This window comes from Epinephelus lanceolatus, chromosome 18, assembly GCF_041903045.1.
Source record: "Epinephelus lanceolatus isolate andai-2023 chromosome 18, ASM4190304v1, whole genome shotgun sequence".
NCBI lineage: Eukaryota > Metazoa > Chordata > Actinopteri > Perciformes > Serranidae > Epinephelus > Epinephelus lanceolatus.
In genome coordinates this window covers 802,820-819,045 of record NC_135751.1, presented here as the reverse complement: position 1 = coordinate 819,045, position 16,226 = coordinate 802,820, and the positions used below count along the sequence as shown (strand labels likewise).

Sequence of the window (16,226 nt, the reverse complement as noted above, 5' to 3'; positions counted from 1 at the left end):
GTAGAATTTGATGGTCAATGCTGTATTTAGGTGGATTTCAGCACTCACATGCATTTTCTTTGGGAAATGCCACTCTAGTTAATTTCTATAAACATTATAAAAGTAGCATGCTGGGATATACAGTTGCAATCAAAATTATTCAACCCCCATTGCATATTAGGCCTATTGGCAAAATATACAATTTCTCAGCTGTTTGCAATAAAAAAATTACACAAGAACTGTTTAAATAGTTCAATGAAACTAATATTACAAGCATTTTGATCCAAACTCAACACAAAATGCTACTTTTGTTGACTACTGCAGTCTCAAAATTATTCAACCCCTTCATGACAAGCATCTTCACTACTTAGTAGAGCACCCTTTTGCTGTTACGACCTGCTGCAAACGTGATGCATAGCCAGACAACAGCTTCAGACAGCGTTCCTGAGGAATCTTAGCCCATTCCTCATGGGCAATGGCCTCCAGTTCAGTAATATTCGTGGGTATGCGTTTTGCAACCGCCTTCTTCAAATCCCACTAGAGATTTTCTATGGGGTTCAAGTCAGGCGACTGTGATGGCCACTCTAGAATCTTCCATTTCTTCTTCTGAAACCAAGCCTTGGTGGACTTTGAGGTATGCTTGGGATCATTGTCCTGTTGGAAGGTCCAATGACGCCCAACCTTCAGCTTCCTCACAGACGGCATGACGTTTTTACTAGGGATGCACTGAATATTCGGTAACTGAATATATTCGGCCGAATATTGCAAAAAAACACACATTCGGTATTCGATGGAATAAGTTAAAAGCAAGGCCGAATAATAGCGGCGTGTTTTGGTAACGCAATCAAACAGCGTGCTGTAACACGTGGAGTAAAACGTCGGCAGTGAGGCGATCTGTCCCTCACTGCATTTGCGACTAAAAATAGTTTTGAGTGAGCAAAATAGACTTAAATCATTCAGCGCGCTGTGCGAGCAGCCTACAGATTTCAACCACCAGCAGAAACGAAAGGCGAATCCCATTGGTTGTGGGTTGAACCGGGGTCAGAGACACAGACAGTAATGTATTCCTGTCAAATACGGCGGCCATCGGCTTACCGGCGACGGATAAGTCGGCTCCAGTAATATCTTCTTCTTGCCGTGTGGACTGCCCAGAAGTACCTGAACAGACGAGCCAGCGGAACACAGGTATGTGATGTGTCAGAGGAGAAACGAGCCGTTCACGGCCCACAAACCTCACCGCACTTTAGGGACTGTTCTTTACTTATGAAGGGACTGTCAGGGGAGGAGGGTGGCTGGTTGATTCTTATTTTAATTATTTATTTTATTTTGATCCCCCCATGTTAATCACTCATTGATGCTGTTTTTGAAGTATGAATAAGTCAATAAGTAATTTATTCCATTGAAATATCATTGATGTAGCCTATAATAGAAAAGTGATTTATGTTTTCATAAATGACAAAAGGCACATCTGCCTCATTTTTGCTGTGGTATCGTGATACTACTCAGAACCATGATATTTTCATTGGTATCGTACAGTGGGATCCAATTTTGGTACCGTGACAACACTAATCTGTAGGGGGTTCATCTGCAAAAACTAATGAAAAACTAAACAACGGTATTCGGTACTCGGTATTCGGCCAAGCGTTTAATATTATTCGGCTTCGGCCACAAATTTTCATTTCAGTGCATCCCTAGTTTTTACCAAAGATTTCCTGATACTTGACTGAATTCATCGTGCCCTCCACACGCTGCAGGTTTCCAGTGCCAGAGGCAGCAAAGCAGCCCCAGAGCATCACTGAGCCACTGCCATGCTTCACTGTAGGCAGGGTGTTCTTTTCAGCATATGCTTCATTCTTCTTCCTCCAGATATACCGCTGTTCCATAGGCCCGAAAAATTCGAGTTTTGATTCATTGCTCCACAGAACAGAATTCCAAAACTTCTGTGGCTTATTTATATGGTTTTGAGCATATTGGAGCCTACTTTTCTTGTGCTTTTGGGTCAGTAGTGGTATACGTCTTGGAGTCCGGACATGGAGCCCTTCAAGTGTTTAGTATGCGTCTTATTGTGCAAACTGAAACCGCAGTGCCTGCTGCCACCAAGTCTTGCTGCAGGTGTTTTGCAGTCACTCGAGGGTTTTTGACCACTTGCCCCCTCAGGAATCTGGTGGTAGCCACTGATAGTTTCCTCTTTCTGCCACGTCCAGGTAGTGTAGCCACTGTTCCTTTAACTTTGAACTTGCGAACTATGCTTCTAACTGTATCTCTACGAACAGTCAGAGCTTTTGCTATCTTTTTGTATCCTTTTCCTTGTTTGTGCAAGGCAGTGATTTCTTCTCTGAACTTTTTGGACAATTCTTTTGACTTAGCCATATTTCTAACATGCAATCAAATGTCACTCTCAACAAAGCCCTAGCCAGTCCAGGTATTTATGTGTTCTATCTCAAGCACACCTGAACTAATGAAGCCCTTGATTAGTTGCACCAGGTGTGCTTGAAACAGGGGGTTGAATAATTTTGATTAGTTGCATCAGGTGTGCTTGAGACAGGGGGTTGAATAATTTTATAATAATTTTGAGACTGCAGTAGTGATTAAAAGTAGCATTTTGTGTTGAATTTGGATAAAAACCATGGTAATATTAGTTTTATTAAACTATTTCAACTGTTCTTGTCTACTTTGTTTATTGCAAATAGCTGAAAATTGTACATTTTGCCAATAAGCCTAATATGCAATGGGGGTTGAATAATTTTGATTGCAACTGTAAATGCAATTTTTGTGCTTTTCCACAACACAGAACAAAATGAATGCATCAGTGTTCTATGGGAAGCGACCAGGTGGACTTCAAACCAGGGTTCCACCAGTCAAAAGTGACGACAGCTGCCTTGACAGTGGGGATACTGATGAAGACTACACTCCTACACCACGTCGGCACTATCCACTAAGCTACCGACGCCCCTATTGCTGCCAGTTTCATCACCTGGTTAGGAGTTTAGTCTGTACGCAACATGCACAGACCCCATGCACAGAGGCGCCGCCTCGCCGCAGCGGTCGCGGGCTCGATCCCGGCCTGCGGCCCGTGTCATTCCCCCATTCTCTATTTCCCCACTTCATGCTGTCCTAAAGCAACAGGCCAAATAGATAATCTTATAAAAAACTAGCAGTAATAATGCTATAATTTCGTGTAGAGTTTCAGCTTTTTGCCGTTTACACATGGCCATATGTTTGTGAATGTAACCATGTGTACAAGATGTGTATATAATATAGATAAAAATGTCTGCACTCTTAAACAGTGATTTCTTTTTTCTACACCAGGTGATGAAAGCAGCAATAGTACTGACAACAGGAGCAGCAGTGATGAAGACTCTGGTGGAAATCATGATGCTCTTCCTAGCACCAGTGTTCTAAGTGAAAAGCTTGAGCTCTGTTTCACGTTGGATTATAATAGTTGGTGTTATAGTCAGGACATTGAAAATAATTGTGTGGCATCAATAAAATCTACATACCTGAGACGGGAAAATGTGTTTTAATATTATTTTTTTATTTTTATTTTTTTTTACCATTTTTTTTCCATTTATTCCTGTTGTTGCTAATTTGTATCATACCTAAATGTATATCTATTCTTTGTATACATCTATAACAATCTCCACTTAATTTAGCATCAGCTTGAAAGCAAAAGCACATATAATTTTTTTTTAATATAATACATAATAATATAGCAAATACATTCAGGCATCAAGGGGATAAAGGGACTGTTTCATTTATTTCATTTATTGGTTTATTTTGTCGGGACAGTGCATATTAATGAACAGTACATACACTGAACAAAAATATAAACACAACACTTGTTTTTGCTCCCATTTTTCATGAGCTGAACTCAAAGATCTAAAACATTTTCTATATACACAAAAGACCATTTCTCACAAATATTGTTCACAAATCTGTCTAAATCTGTGTTAGTGAGCACTTCTCCTTTGCCAAGATAATTCATCCCACCTCACAGGTGTGGCATATCAAGATGCTGATTAGACAGCATGATTATTGCACAGGTGTGCCTTAGGCTGGCCACAATAAAAGGCCACTCTGAAATGTGCAGTTTTGCTTTATTGGGGGGTCTGGGGGTGTCAGAAAACCAGTCAGTATCTGGTGTGACCACCATTTGCCTCATGCAGTGCAACACATCTCCTTCGCATAGAGTTGATCAGGTCGTTGATTGTGGCCTGTGGAATGTTGGTCCACTCCTCTTCAATGGCTGTGCGAAGTTGCTGCTGCAGGAACTGGAACACGCTGTCGTATACGCCGATCCAGAGCATCCCAAACATGCTCAATGGGTGACATGTCCGGTGAGTATGCTGGCCATGCAAGAACTGGGATGTTTTCAGCTTCCAGGAATTGTGTACAGATCCTTGCAACATGGGGCCGTGCATTATCATGCTGCAACATGAGGTGATGGTCGTGGATGAATGGCACAACAATGGGCCTCAGGATCTTGTCACAGTATCTCTGTGCATTCAAAATGCCATCAATAAAATGCACCTGTGTTCACTGTCCATAACATACGCCTGCCCATACCATAACCCCACCGCCACCATGGGCCACTCAATCCACAACGTTGACATCAGCAAACCGCTCACCCACACGACGCCACACACACTGTCTGCCATCTTCCCTAAACAATGAAAACTGGGATTCATTCGTGACGAGAACACCTCTCCAACGTGCCAGACGCCATCGAATATGAGTATTTGCCCGCTCAAGTCGGTTACGACGACGAACTGCAGTCAGGTGGAGACCCCGATGAGGACGACGAGCATGCAGATGAGCTTCCCTGACACGGTTTCTGATAGTTTGTGCAGAAATTCTTTGCTTATGCAAACTGATTGTTGCAGCAGCTGTCCGGGTGGCTGGTCTCAGACGATCTTGGAGGTGAACATGCTGGATGTGGAGGTCCTGTGCTGGTGTGGTTACACGTGGTCTGCGGTTGTGAGGCCGGTTGGATGTACTGCCAAATTGTCTGAAACGCCTTTGGAGACGGTTTATGGTAGAGAAATGAATATTCAATTCACGGGCAACAGCTCTGGTAGACATTCCTGCAGTCAGCATGCCAATTGCACACTCCCTCAAAACTTGTGACATCTGTGGCATTGTGCTGTGTGATAAAACTGAACATTTTAGAGTGGCCTTTTATTGTGGCCAGCCTAAGGCACACCTGTGCAATAATCATGCTGTCTAATCAGCATCTTGATATGCCACACCTGTGAGGTGGGATGGATTATTTTGGCAAAGGAGAAGTGCTCACTAACAGATTTAGACAGATTTATGAACAATATTTGAGGAAAATGGTCTTTTGTGTGTATAGAAAATGTTTTAGATCTTTGAGTTCAGCTCATGAAAAATGGGAGCAAAAACAAAAGTGTTGTGTTTATATTTTTGTTCAGTGTACATGATGTAATGTAAATATGCCAGCATTAGCATGCATGCTAAATTTCATCCGCAGTCCCCAAACAATGAACATAAAAACGGTCAGCACATTACAATACAAAAGACCAATGTAAAACAGTGTACATGTACAAACATGCATAAATACCTACAAGTTCATGTACACATACACACATAAATAACAACACACATACAAAAGACAAGCCAGATTAAGACTGCTCACAGGTTTGATTGTCTAGGGTCCAATTTTTAAGTTGCACATTAAAAGACCCAAAAGATGGACACTCTGTTATCTTGACGGGTAACTTGTTCCAGTTTAAACTTCCCTGAACTGACAGAACATTCTGAGTGAAGGTTGATCATCTAAATTGCACCTCACAAATCCCTCTGGTAGCAGCCCTTGTCCCAATGCCCCTGTCGGGCTTTCTTTTTATGAATGAATTCTACCAGGGGTGGCGCGCATAGTCCATGTAGAACTTTGTAGATGACACATGCCTGTTTAAAAAGCTTAAAATTATCAAAACTAAAAAATCATACTTTTTTAAGATGTTGCAGTGATGGTGTGAGTGTGTGTGTGTGTGTGTTTTTTAATCAAATACCTTTAATGCTCTCTTGTATAATTGTTCAATGGGTTTGAGTGTTGTCACACCTGTGAAAGACCAGTTTGTGAAGCAGTAGTTGATGTGAGATAAAATCATACAGTACAGGTACGTCCTAGCGACACCAACTGTCAGAAAGGGTCTGATTTGTTTAAAATTTTGTAGATTAAAATTGATGGTGTTAGAGACCTTCTTGATATGAGATTTAAAAGTGAGGGTCGAGTCCAGTGTCTTGACCTCAACTATCATGTGAGTGTAGTCAACAACTGGGGGTGCTGTCAGATATGGGTTAAATATGGATAAAATTAATTTTCACCCATTTAGAAATTAGATATTTAAAATCTGATTACACAAGTGTGTTTATCCATCCCCTTGAAGTCCACAATGTACTCTCAATTCAGTATTTAGGCTACAACTTCCAAATCTAGGAAAAACAATTTTTAATAAAAAAATTTTAAACAATATTTTTTTAAAAACTATTCCCTGGGACCGCGACATGCGCTTGATACATATCAGCAACATAGTTGTAGTTCTTCTGATTTGCAAAGTAGGGTTCTAAATAGGGTTGTAAAAAGATATATCTACCCAATGTGTCTAATATCTAGTAAAGCCGAACTAGTTATAGCACTGCACCTAGATGAACTATGTTAAGAAGAAGTAAAGATGTCGGCTAATTTTCGATATTTTAGCTAATACGCTAGAAACGGCATTTTTAGGACGGTAGGTTTGTTTGCGGCTCGTAAAATAGGGTCGTAAAAAGATAGATCTACTGAATATATCTAATATCTAGTAAAGCCGAACTAGTAATGACACTGCACCTAGATGAACTACGTTAAGAAAAAAAGCAGGGATGTTGGCTAATTTTAGATATTTTAGATAGTACTCTAGAAGCGGCGTTTTTGGGACGGTAGGTTTTTTGCGGCTTGTTGTAAAATAGAGTCGTAAAAAGATACATCTACTGAATATATCAAATGTCTAGTAAAGCCGAACTAGTAATGACACTGCACCTAGATGTTATTAAAAAGCAAGGATGATGGTTAATTTCAGATAATTTAGCTAGTACTGTAGAAACGGCATTTTTGGGACTGAATATTTGAATAGACCTATATCAAATATCTAGTACAGCTGAACTATTATGTTATTATTTTTATTATTATTGGTGGGAAATTATAACAGAGGAATATATTTGCCATTTTAATATCAAGAACACTTTCGTGTTTTTGTGTGTATACAGGACATTGTTGAATCAGGGAATCCATGTGTCCACCACAATGGATCCTAATTGACTTTACATTGGCATTGTTTCTGTGATACCGGCACGTAATTTCAACCCATTTCGTGCTGCCACCACGGAATGCGGTGTTAAGAGTTTGTGGTCATTTCACGTATTTCTGTGAGATCAGGTTGAACAGAGTAGATCTAAGCGCAAGCAGAGGCTATTTGAGTGTGAGGGCAGGGTTTGAGGGACAATATTACAAAATCTGAATGTAAAATCAATGAATAATGCTCTCAAACTGATTTACCACTCTCTTGAATAAAGACAGGCATAAAGCCATAACTAGGCCACAAGCAGTTGAGAATGGAGCGCTCCTATGCAAAGTTCAAAAGTTCCTCCACAGATGTCTTTATACAAGTACCTCGAGCCTCCTTTATTTATTTATTTTTTGCCTTTATTCACTGTAACGTTTTTGTCCCGATATTTTGTGTGATATCTTTGTATATTTCTTCAATAATAATAATAATAATAATAATAAAACAAGCAAAAAAAACTTGGCTTCCGGGTAACACAATGTGCGAGAGATGAAAATATTGAAAGTGTATGAAAGGCCCAAATCCCGGCCCGTTATCCGTTTTTTCCATTTTCCATTTAAACAAAAAATTGGAAATCAGAAAACAAGTCGTTATCCGTTTTTTCATTTTGGTTCTGGAAACAAATATTGAAAAAACATGTCATTATTTTGTTTTTTCATACTTGGTTTTATTTTGAAAAACGAATTAACGAATGATACACGGATTCGCGGGCAGCAGAGTTTTGGATGTACTGAAGTTTGTTGAGGACATTGGATGATGAGCCGTAGAGGATGCTGTTGCAGTAGTCCAGTCTTGAGGTGATGAAAGCATGGATGAGAGTTTCAGTGGCAGAGAAGGAGAGTAATGGATGGAGACGGGCAATATTTCTGAGGTGAAAGAAGGCAGTTTGGGCGAGGCGGCTGATGTGATGTTCAAATGAGAGGTTATTGTCAAAGATGATACCAAGGTTGCGGATGAATGGAGGGGGAGAGAGGGTGGTGTTGTCGATGCTGAGGGTGAAGTTTTGTGTTGATGTAGGGAGGGATTTTAGGCCGATGAGTATTATTTCAGATTTGTCACAGTTCAGTTTGAGGAAGTTGGCTTGCATGGTTTCGATCTTTGATTGAAAAAATGCCAGGAAGGAGTTGCATTTGTCAGTTGTGATGGAGGAGAGGGTGTTGTTGCAGGGTTTGAGGAGTTTATTGACAGTGGAAAAGAGAGTCTTGGGGTTATTGGAACCAGAGTGAATGAGTTGTGAGTAGTAGCTGGACCGGGCGGCAGAGGGGTGTCTTTGTAGTAGGGCTGTCAAAAGCACCATGAAATTGAGTTCGAATATTTTTGAATTAATTAAATAGAGTTCAAATAATATTCAAATTTATTATTATTATTATTATTATTATTTATTTTATTTTTTTTTTTTACAAAAAAACTCAAAAAATAAGATGCTTAATGCTGACGCAATATGAACGTGACACTCAGATGAAAACACCGTTCTGACCTCACTGAAGTGCCAGGTATGACCAACTTCTGCCTCGCTATCTGAGCAATGTTTGGATACTTGCGTAGTTTTCCACCACAAGAGTGGATCCTGGTCGGCTCGTAGTGGTGTCTCATTCTGGTAAAATTTCATCTTTTCTTCAAAAAGGGTAGGCAGGGAGGCAGCAGGTGCAACACTCTCCCTGTATGTCTCCCCGAACAGTTCACACATCGCGGACAGCGCAGTGGGTGGTATTGGAGCAGTGGGCTCCTCCGTCGGCGCTTCTCCCTCTGTCGCTGCGTCCCTCTCTGGCCCGGCTTGTGCGCAAGCCATGTCCGCCCGAACGGGATTCGCCGTGATGATTGATATGGTTGGACGGGGACGCTGGTGAGCGGGGCTGTGCTCTGTGCTGCTGTTGGCACGGGGCGAAGAAGAGTGTCGGTGGAGGGGGCGTGTGATGTACAGCATGCTGAATATTGGCTGCCAGCGTGCGGCTTCCCAGGGTGGTAGGGTGAATGCCATCGTGTTTGAAGAAAGAGGGATGGTTCCAGAAAAGATTAAAATTGTCCGCGAAGTTGAAGCCTCAAGCGTAGCAGGCAGGCCTGAGTCAGGTGTTCAGCAGGAGCAGTCTGGAGAATAGTGCGTCCCCGTGACCAAGTGTGGGAATGGGACCCGGAGATAAAAACAGACTTTTCACAAGTGCGTAGGAAGTCCAGGAGGGAGGTGAAAGCCTTCACACAAAAAGGTTCACATTCTGTGGTGTGGAGGTTTTTCGGATTCAAAGAAGACGATGAAAGTCAAACTAACGTCACTTGAAAGCAGTGTTTTGCCATAGTATTAGCACCGCAGGGTAACACAACGAACTTGTATAACCACCTTAAACGACACCACAAAGTTCAATATGACTAAGCTTTAAAGGCCAAGAAAACGACAGGAGAAAATCCCTCCCGCTCTACCACTCGCACCCAGACATCAATAATGGGAACCTTATACAGTGCATCTCCATACCTGACAAGCTCCCACAGACACAAGGAGATTACAGAGGCAATCACGTATCACCTGGCTAAAGATATGGCTCCATTCAACACTGTGCAAAACAAGGGATTTAAGAAAATGATCAACACCTTAGACAAGCGTTACACAGTGCCCTCCCGCAGCTATTTTTCAAACGTTGCACTACCTGCTCTGTACAGTCAGTGTCGAACAACAGTGGAGACAGAATTGCGAGCAGTACATCATTTTGCGGCAACAACAGCCTTAAGGTCTAGCTGCGCAATGGAACCATACATGAGCCTGACAGTCCATTATGTTGCCAGTGACTTCACCGTGAAAACTCGGTGCCTACAGACTGCCTTTTTCCCTGAGGATCACACAGATGAGGCTCTAGCACAGGGACTGTGCTAGAGGCAGAAATGGTGTGCATAACCACGGACAATGGATCCAACATTGTGAAAGCAGCATCCCTTAACAACTGGACAAGGCTTCAGTGTTTTGGACACAGGCTGCATCTGGCTATAGGTGAGCTGTGTATTATTTAAAAAATCATTTTCTGTTACTGAAAAAATATGCTATTTAGCTGTATAATATGTTTTAAATAATAATACCAGTGGTGACAATAATATTAATAATAATGATGATGTTTACTTTCATCACTATGTTTTATCCCCTCCCCCAGACATGTTTTACAATGTAGGCTATATAAAATACTCAATAATAATAATACATAAAAAATAATCTCATACTGTCTTTCAACAAAGTTAAATGATCTTGTTAAAATCTTTTAAATTACATCTCATTCTACCTCATTAAAAATCTAAGATTAGATCTATAAATATAATATACAAATATTTTTATTTTAGCTGCTGGACACAGCTCAAACATCCAACTGTAAAAACAAGAAGAAAAACATTTTTGAGTAGAGGGAAACCTTAATAACAATAATAAAATCAAAAATATCAAAAATATTACTGTAAAATAATGAATAATAAATATAATAAAATAGTTGATGATGTCAAGAATTTATTCCAATTTTTTTTATTTATTTATTTATTTTTTTTCTGCTCTAGAGAACGCAATGAAAGATCCAAGAATCGACCACGCTGTAGGGCTATGCAAAAAGGTTGTGGGCTGCTTCAGTTACAGTTGGAGACGGAAGAGGGGGCTTGCTCAGGCCCAAAAGGAGCTCAAGCTACCTGAACACAAGCTGAAAACTGAGAGTCCAACAAGATGGGGGTCGAGACAAGCTATGGTCCAGCGGGTACTTGAACAGCTACCTGCTATTTCACATGTTCTCTCCTCTGATCGGAAGGTGAGACACCTGGTTCCCATATGGCAGGACGTAGAGGTCCTCGAGGCAGTCAACAATACACTCGGCCCACTGACAGAGTTCACTGATGCCTTCTCAGGAGAACAATATGTGAGTATCTCCTCAGTGAAGCCGGTTCTCCACCTCTTTGAAACGTAAAGTTGTGGCAGTGCAGGAAGATGACTCGGGTCTCATGCGATCAATCAAGTCAAGAATCCTGGGATACCTTCAGGAAAGTACAGTGATCCAAACACACAGGGGCTGCTCGACCTTGCCACAACCCTGGATCCAAGATTCAAAATGAAATATGTCAGTGAGGACAAGAAAACCACTGTCAAGGCCAGACTGACAGATGAGATGACTGGCGTAACTACAGTTATGGTATTTATATTTACATTAGATCATACTATTCACACATTTTTTTAAATGGTAGAAAATGTGACAGTGTAGTGTACTTTAACTATATTACACTTTGGGGTGTGTGTGTGTGTGCGTTATAGAATATTTAGATAAGCTTTGTCTCTGTTTTAAAGCAAAGTCAGCCCTCAAGTGCACCCCCTGCTGCCACCCCCATGAAGAAGAGCCGGAAGACTTTAGGCACCTTCTTCAAAGCAGCAGGAGGCAATGAGATGGGACCATCCCAGCTAGAGCAAGATGTTGACTCAGAACTACAGTCATATCTACTCATCAGCAACATTGACAGTGAGGAGGACCCCTTAGTCTGGTGGAGGCAACACAAGGGTGAATATCCAAGACTGTCTGTCCTGGCCAGGAAATACCTCTGTATTCCTGCAACAAGTTCCCCCTCTGAACGGGTATTCAGCACAGGGGGGAACATTGTAACTGAAGCCTCAAAATGTTGACCAACTTGTGTTCTTGGCAAAGAACCTTTACGCAGTTTGCTGCAGAAAAAAGGACTATATTCTCGTTAATGTTGTAGGTTGTTATGGTCCTGTCATGGTCAACTGTCATGACATGTTGTCATGTCAATCAATGTCATATTTTGTTAAAAATTGTACATTTTAAGAAGACTACCTACCTCAGAAAAATGTTGTTCAACATTATTATTGTTGTTTTATTGTTATTTATTTATAATTTTTGTTACTTTTCCTTCTGTATCAGGAAATAAGCACAATAAATCTTTGTTGAAAAAAGTTGTGAGAGAATCGTGATCTCAATTATAAGCCAAAAAATCGTGATTCTCATTTTTTCCAGAATCGTGCAGCCCTAGTATATATACAGAACAGAAATTTAAAAGTACTTTTAAAGCGGTACTTGTTTTTGCACTTTTGTTTGGCTTTTTCAAATTTTGGTCACAGATTTGTTAAAGTCCAACCACTTCTCCTTTTCCAAAATAATCCATCCACCTGACAATTGTAGCATATCAAGATGCTGATTAAACAGCATCATTGCCACACAGTTGTGTCCTGGGATGGTCTCAATAAAAGGAAACTCTTTAATGTGTAGTTTTATCACACAGTACAATGCCACAGATGTCCCAAGTGTAGAGGGAGCCATTGGCATGCTGACTACAGGAATGAACCAGAGATGCTGCCCATGAACTGAATTTTCATTTCAACTTCACCTTTATGGAAAGGATCCTACAGAGAAATTAAACTTTTTTTCTGACCTTTGCTCGATCCAGTCTAATTGTTATTGTGTCTCAGTCTCGCTCAAGGCGTAGTCTTGTTTTGAAATCTCATAAGATGTGACTTGTTACAGAAAGACAAGGCAGGAAACAAGTATGAGTTTTGTGTTGGTGTATAGAAAGTGTAGCTTAGTGTTATCTAAAAGATTTTTTAATGTCATGAGCAATTATTTAGCTGTTTTCCAAAATGTGAATAAGGCCTTTAAATTTATTGACTGCCCTGTCGGAGTATGCGTCTTGTGAGATTTCAGAGCAAGACTTCTCATTGAGTAAGATTTAGACATTAATAGCAATCCTATTTCTAATTGATCTCTCTTGTGTGGCCCACAAGGAGGACTATTCCCCTATTATTATACACACTCTGATATGAGTAATGTTGCTGGATGAATAATGTCATATTCGAGTCATGCACAATAATAACAGTAATAGCGATTACCCCTTTAAATCACAAGACCATTTGAACACAAATTCCTACAGTCCTATGTGGTCAACATTAATAAGCAGATAATATGATTGTTGTATATCTGTCAGTGCTTTGGTGATACTCAAAATAGAGCATTTTGAGTTTTGAAAGGTAACTTCAGAACAAAGAGAAAAGCACAGGTTGCCTATTCTGGTTGAAAAGTGAATGTGTGGTCACAAGTGGGCTCCTTGGTACCTGTAACTTAATGTGACAATGATGCTGGGGTGCGGTAAGGACATTTTTCAGCTGGCATGAAGTTCAGATTATAACTTTTGATAACATTTCTATTATTTTTTTGGGAGTTATCCTCTTTTCTCTTTTCTCCACCAGAATTGGAACCGTACCTGGTACACTACTAATCCAGACCTCACCCAGTGCTTCCAGAACACTGTCCTTGTGTGGCTGCCATGCCTCTACCTCTGGATATGTGCCCCCATCTACCTCATCTACCTCCGCAGTCATGACCGTGGCTACATATGTATGAGTCACATCAACAAAGCTAAAACTGTGAGTGATGTCATCCTTCATTATTTTGGGAAGTATTTTTTCTAATTGTGAAAGTGTCGCATATTGTTTATTTTATTATTCCTGCTCTCCATGGTAATCAGTCCTCTTAATGTTAGCCTCATCTTATTAGTTACTTAAACAGAGCAAAAATTAGGCAGTAATGATAATACATCTGTCATACAGTAGACATATGTGTAAATCTCAGGTTATTATAGTTATATGCAGATGGATGACAAAGTAAAAACCAACATCAGGTGTCTTTGTATGGAGTCAGGCCACCACAAGCTTTCAGAACAGCTTCAATGCTCCATACCAAGTCGGTGGATCTCTATTGAAGGAATGAACACACTTCCTCCACCAGATATTCCCTTGTTTGTATATCACATAATCACATACACACCCAATCACATACAATAGTATCACTAACAAAATGCAAGCTATGTAATTTTAATTGCCATGTTCTTAGTGTTGAACTCTGCAAAGTGGAAAAAGAGCGCTCACTGTATCGTTAATACCTCAGTTCTATAGTGTTGGTAAAAGTTCAAGGTCTTACATTGAAAAGAATCATCATCAAGTCAGAAATGTATGATGTCTTCTTCTCTCCACAGGCTGTTGGCCTTCTGCTGTGGATTATCTGCTGGTCAGATGTTTTCTATTCTTTCTGGGAAAGAAGTCACAGCACCAGTGTCCCCGCACCCGTCCACCTAGTCAGTCCCACCTTACTGGGCCTCACCATGGTGAGATTTGATCTTTGTCCTTCATACAGAAAGAGTGTGTCAGTGAGAAACCGATCACCTCTTTGATATAGAGCTAACTTCATTTGGATTTATTATAATAGAAGTGTTTTGGATCTTAGATGCTCTTAGTGTAGTTACAGTGTTTAAATCAATATATTTTATGTGGTTGTAGTTTTTATTTTCTGGAAATGACTATTTGAGTTAAGATTTTAGTGTTGTGAGGATTAAAAAAAAAAGTCAAACTGCTTGTGTTCTAGAAGTGTAGTTTATTTGTACCGAGTAAACGTCATGAAATTGCTCACCCATTAACTCGCCCATCCCCACAAAGCTCAGTACCAGAACCGACCTGTAACCCAAAGTCAAAGCTGCACCCTCCTACACCCGTTTATGAAAGTCCTGTGACCCGACCTGCACACATGATTTAACACACACAGGCAACATTAACTCACATTAAGCTGGGTTCTTCATTCATCTTCATTCTTCTTTCATCACTGGAGTCCTCCACTTCGGTGACAAATGTGACAGCGGGGTCAAAGGATCGACTTGTGTTATTAACTTTAAAAATAAAATGAATTGTGGCTTGATAATAGTGATTTAGATGTCAAAACAATTACACATATACCGCACACATTTCATCAGGACTCTGGTACGGGCTGCTTTTTTTTTTGGTGGAAAATCCATGATCCCACCAAAAGCTTTTGGTATAGCTCCTTAAGAAGGAAAAGTAACCCCTAATGACATGTATCTAGACCCTACATCAGTTTAGCATTTCCACTAGGGATGCAACGGTCCTCGGTAAAATATTGAACTGTTCGGTCCGCCCTGCACGGATCAATACGCCCTTATGGACGGCGGGTTTTCGGTTTTGCAATTAATTGTGCATTGATGCTTTACAGGCCACTGTGTGTGTGTGTGTGTGTGTGTGTGTGTGTGTGTGTGTGTGTGTGTGTGTGTGCGCCTGTCCACAGGCTGAGTCCATGGATGTGTAAAGAGAATGGCCGAGTCAGCCTGCTGCACAAAAGCCCTCCCCACGAGTTAATGTCCAATCACTGTTATGGCTCCGCCCACTCACCCCCTCACACTGTTGTAATTGGAGCCGGGGAAAGTGACGCTCACACAGAAAAGAAGCGGAAAAAAACAAACAGAGAGCCATGGCAAGCGCAAGCGGAGGAGTTGAGAGACAGAAGTTTGAAGAAGCACTGGCTTTATACAAATTTCGGGTGTGGGATCATTTCGGTTTCGCTGTTGAATAAAACAATGGGTGAAAACAGTTAACAGAAATTTCACTGTCTGGAAACGTTGCTTGAAACATGTCTAGTGTTTCCCCTACCATTATCTTAGGGGGGCGCCCCGCCCTGTACCTTGTCCTTTTATTTAACAAAAGAAAATTAAAAAATTACAATTAAACAAACTAAATAGCCTTATGTTATTTATCTTATTTACACAACAGCATGTCATTTCTGTCTCTACATTGTCACACGTTTACAATCCTCCTCTGCTCTCTGTGTCACACACGGCGGAGTTTGGCCCCAAACTCCACCGGCCACACACACACACACGTGCGCACAGACACTGACATAGGTGAGCACACAAGAGCGCGGCCTGGGCCGTATTTTCCTGACCAATAATTATGATCGAGCCTGGCCAGGACCCGCAGAATGGCACTTAACACACTGTCTATGGAGCGGAGCCTGTATTGCGTTCAGGCGTTGTCACATAAATAACAAATTCCAGCGCTTGAATAAGCTGTGGCACAACACAGCAGCATGTTTTGGACTGATGCCTGAG

At 40.9% G+C, this 16,226-nt stretch overlaps 1 protein-coding gene across 2 annotated transcripts in view; it reads left to right on the top strand.

Moving 5' to 3' along the window:
- Positions 1 to 16,226, top strand: part of abcc1 (ATP binding cassette subfamily C member 1 (ABCC1 blood group)) — a 109,574-nt gene that overhangs the window by 20,084 nt on the left and 73,264 nt on the right. For both annotated transcript variants that reach the window (XR_013487967.1, XM_033644634.2), the window contains exons 2-3: positions 13,525 to 13,701; positions 14,310 to 14,438. Coding sequence is in view for 1 of the 2 variants with exons in the window: in XM_033644634.2 (XP_033500525.1) it covers positions 13,525 to 13,701; positions 14,310 to 14,438 (306 nt within the window). In the remaining variant the exon portion in view is untranslated. The remainder of the gene's footprint in view (positions 1 to 13,524; positions 13,702 to 14,309; positions 14,439 to 16,226) is intronic.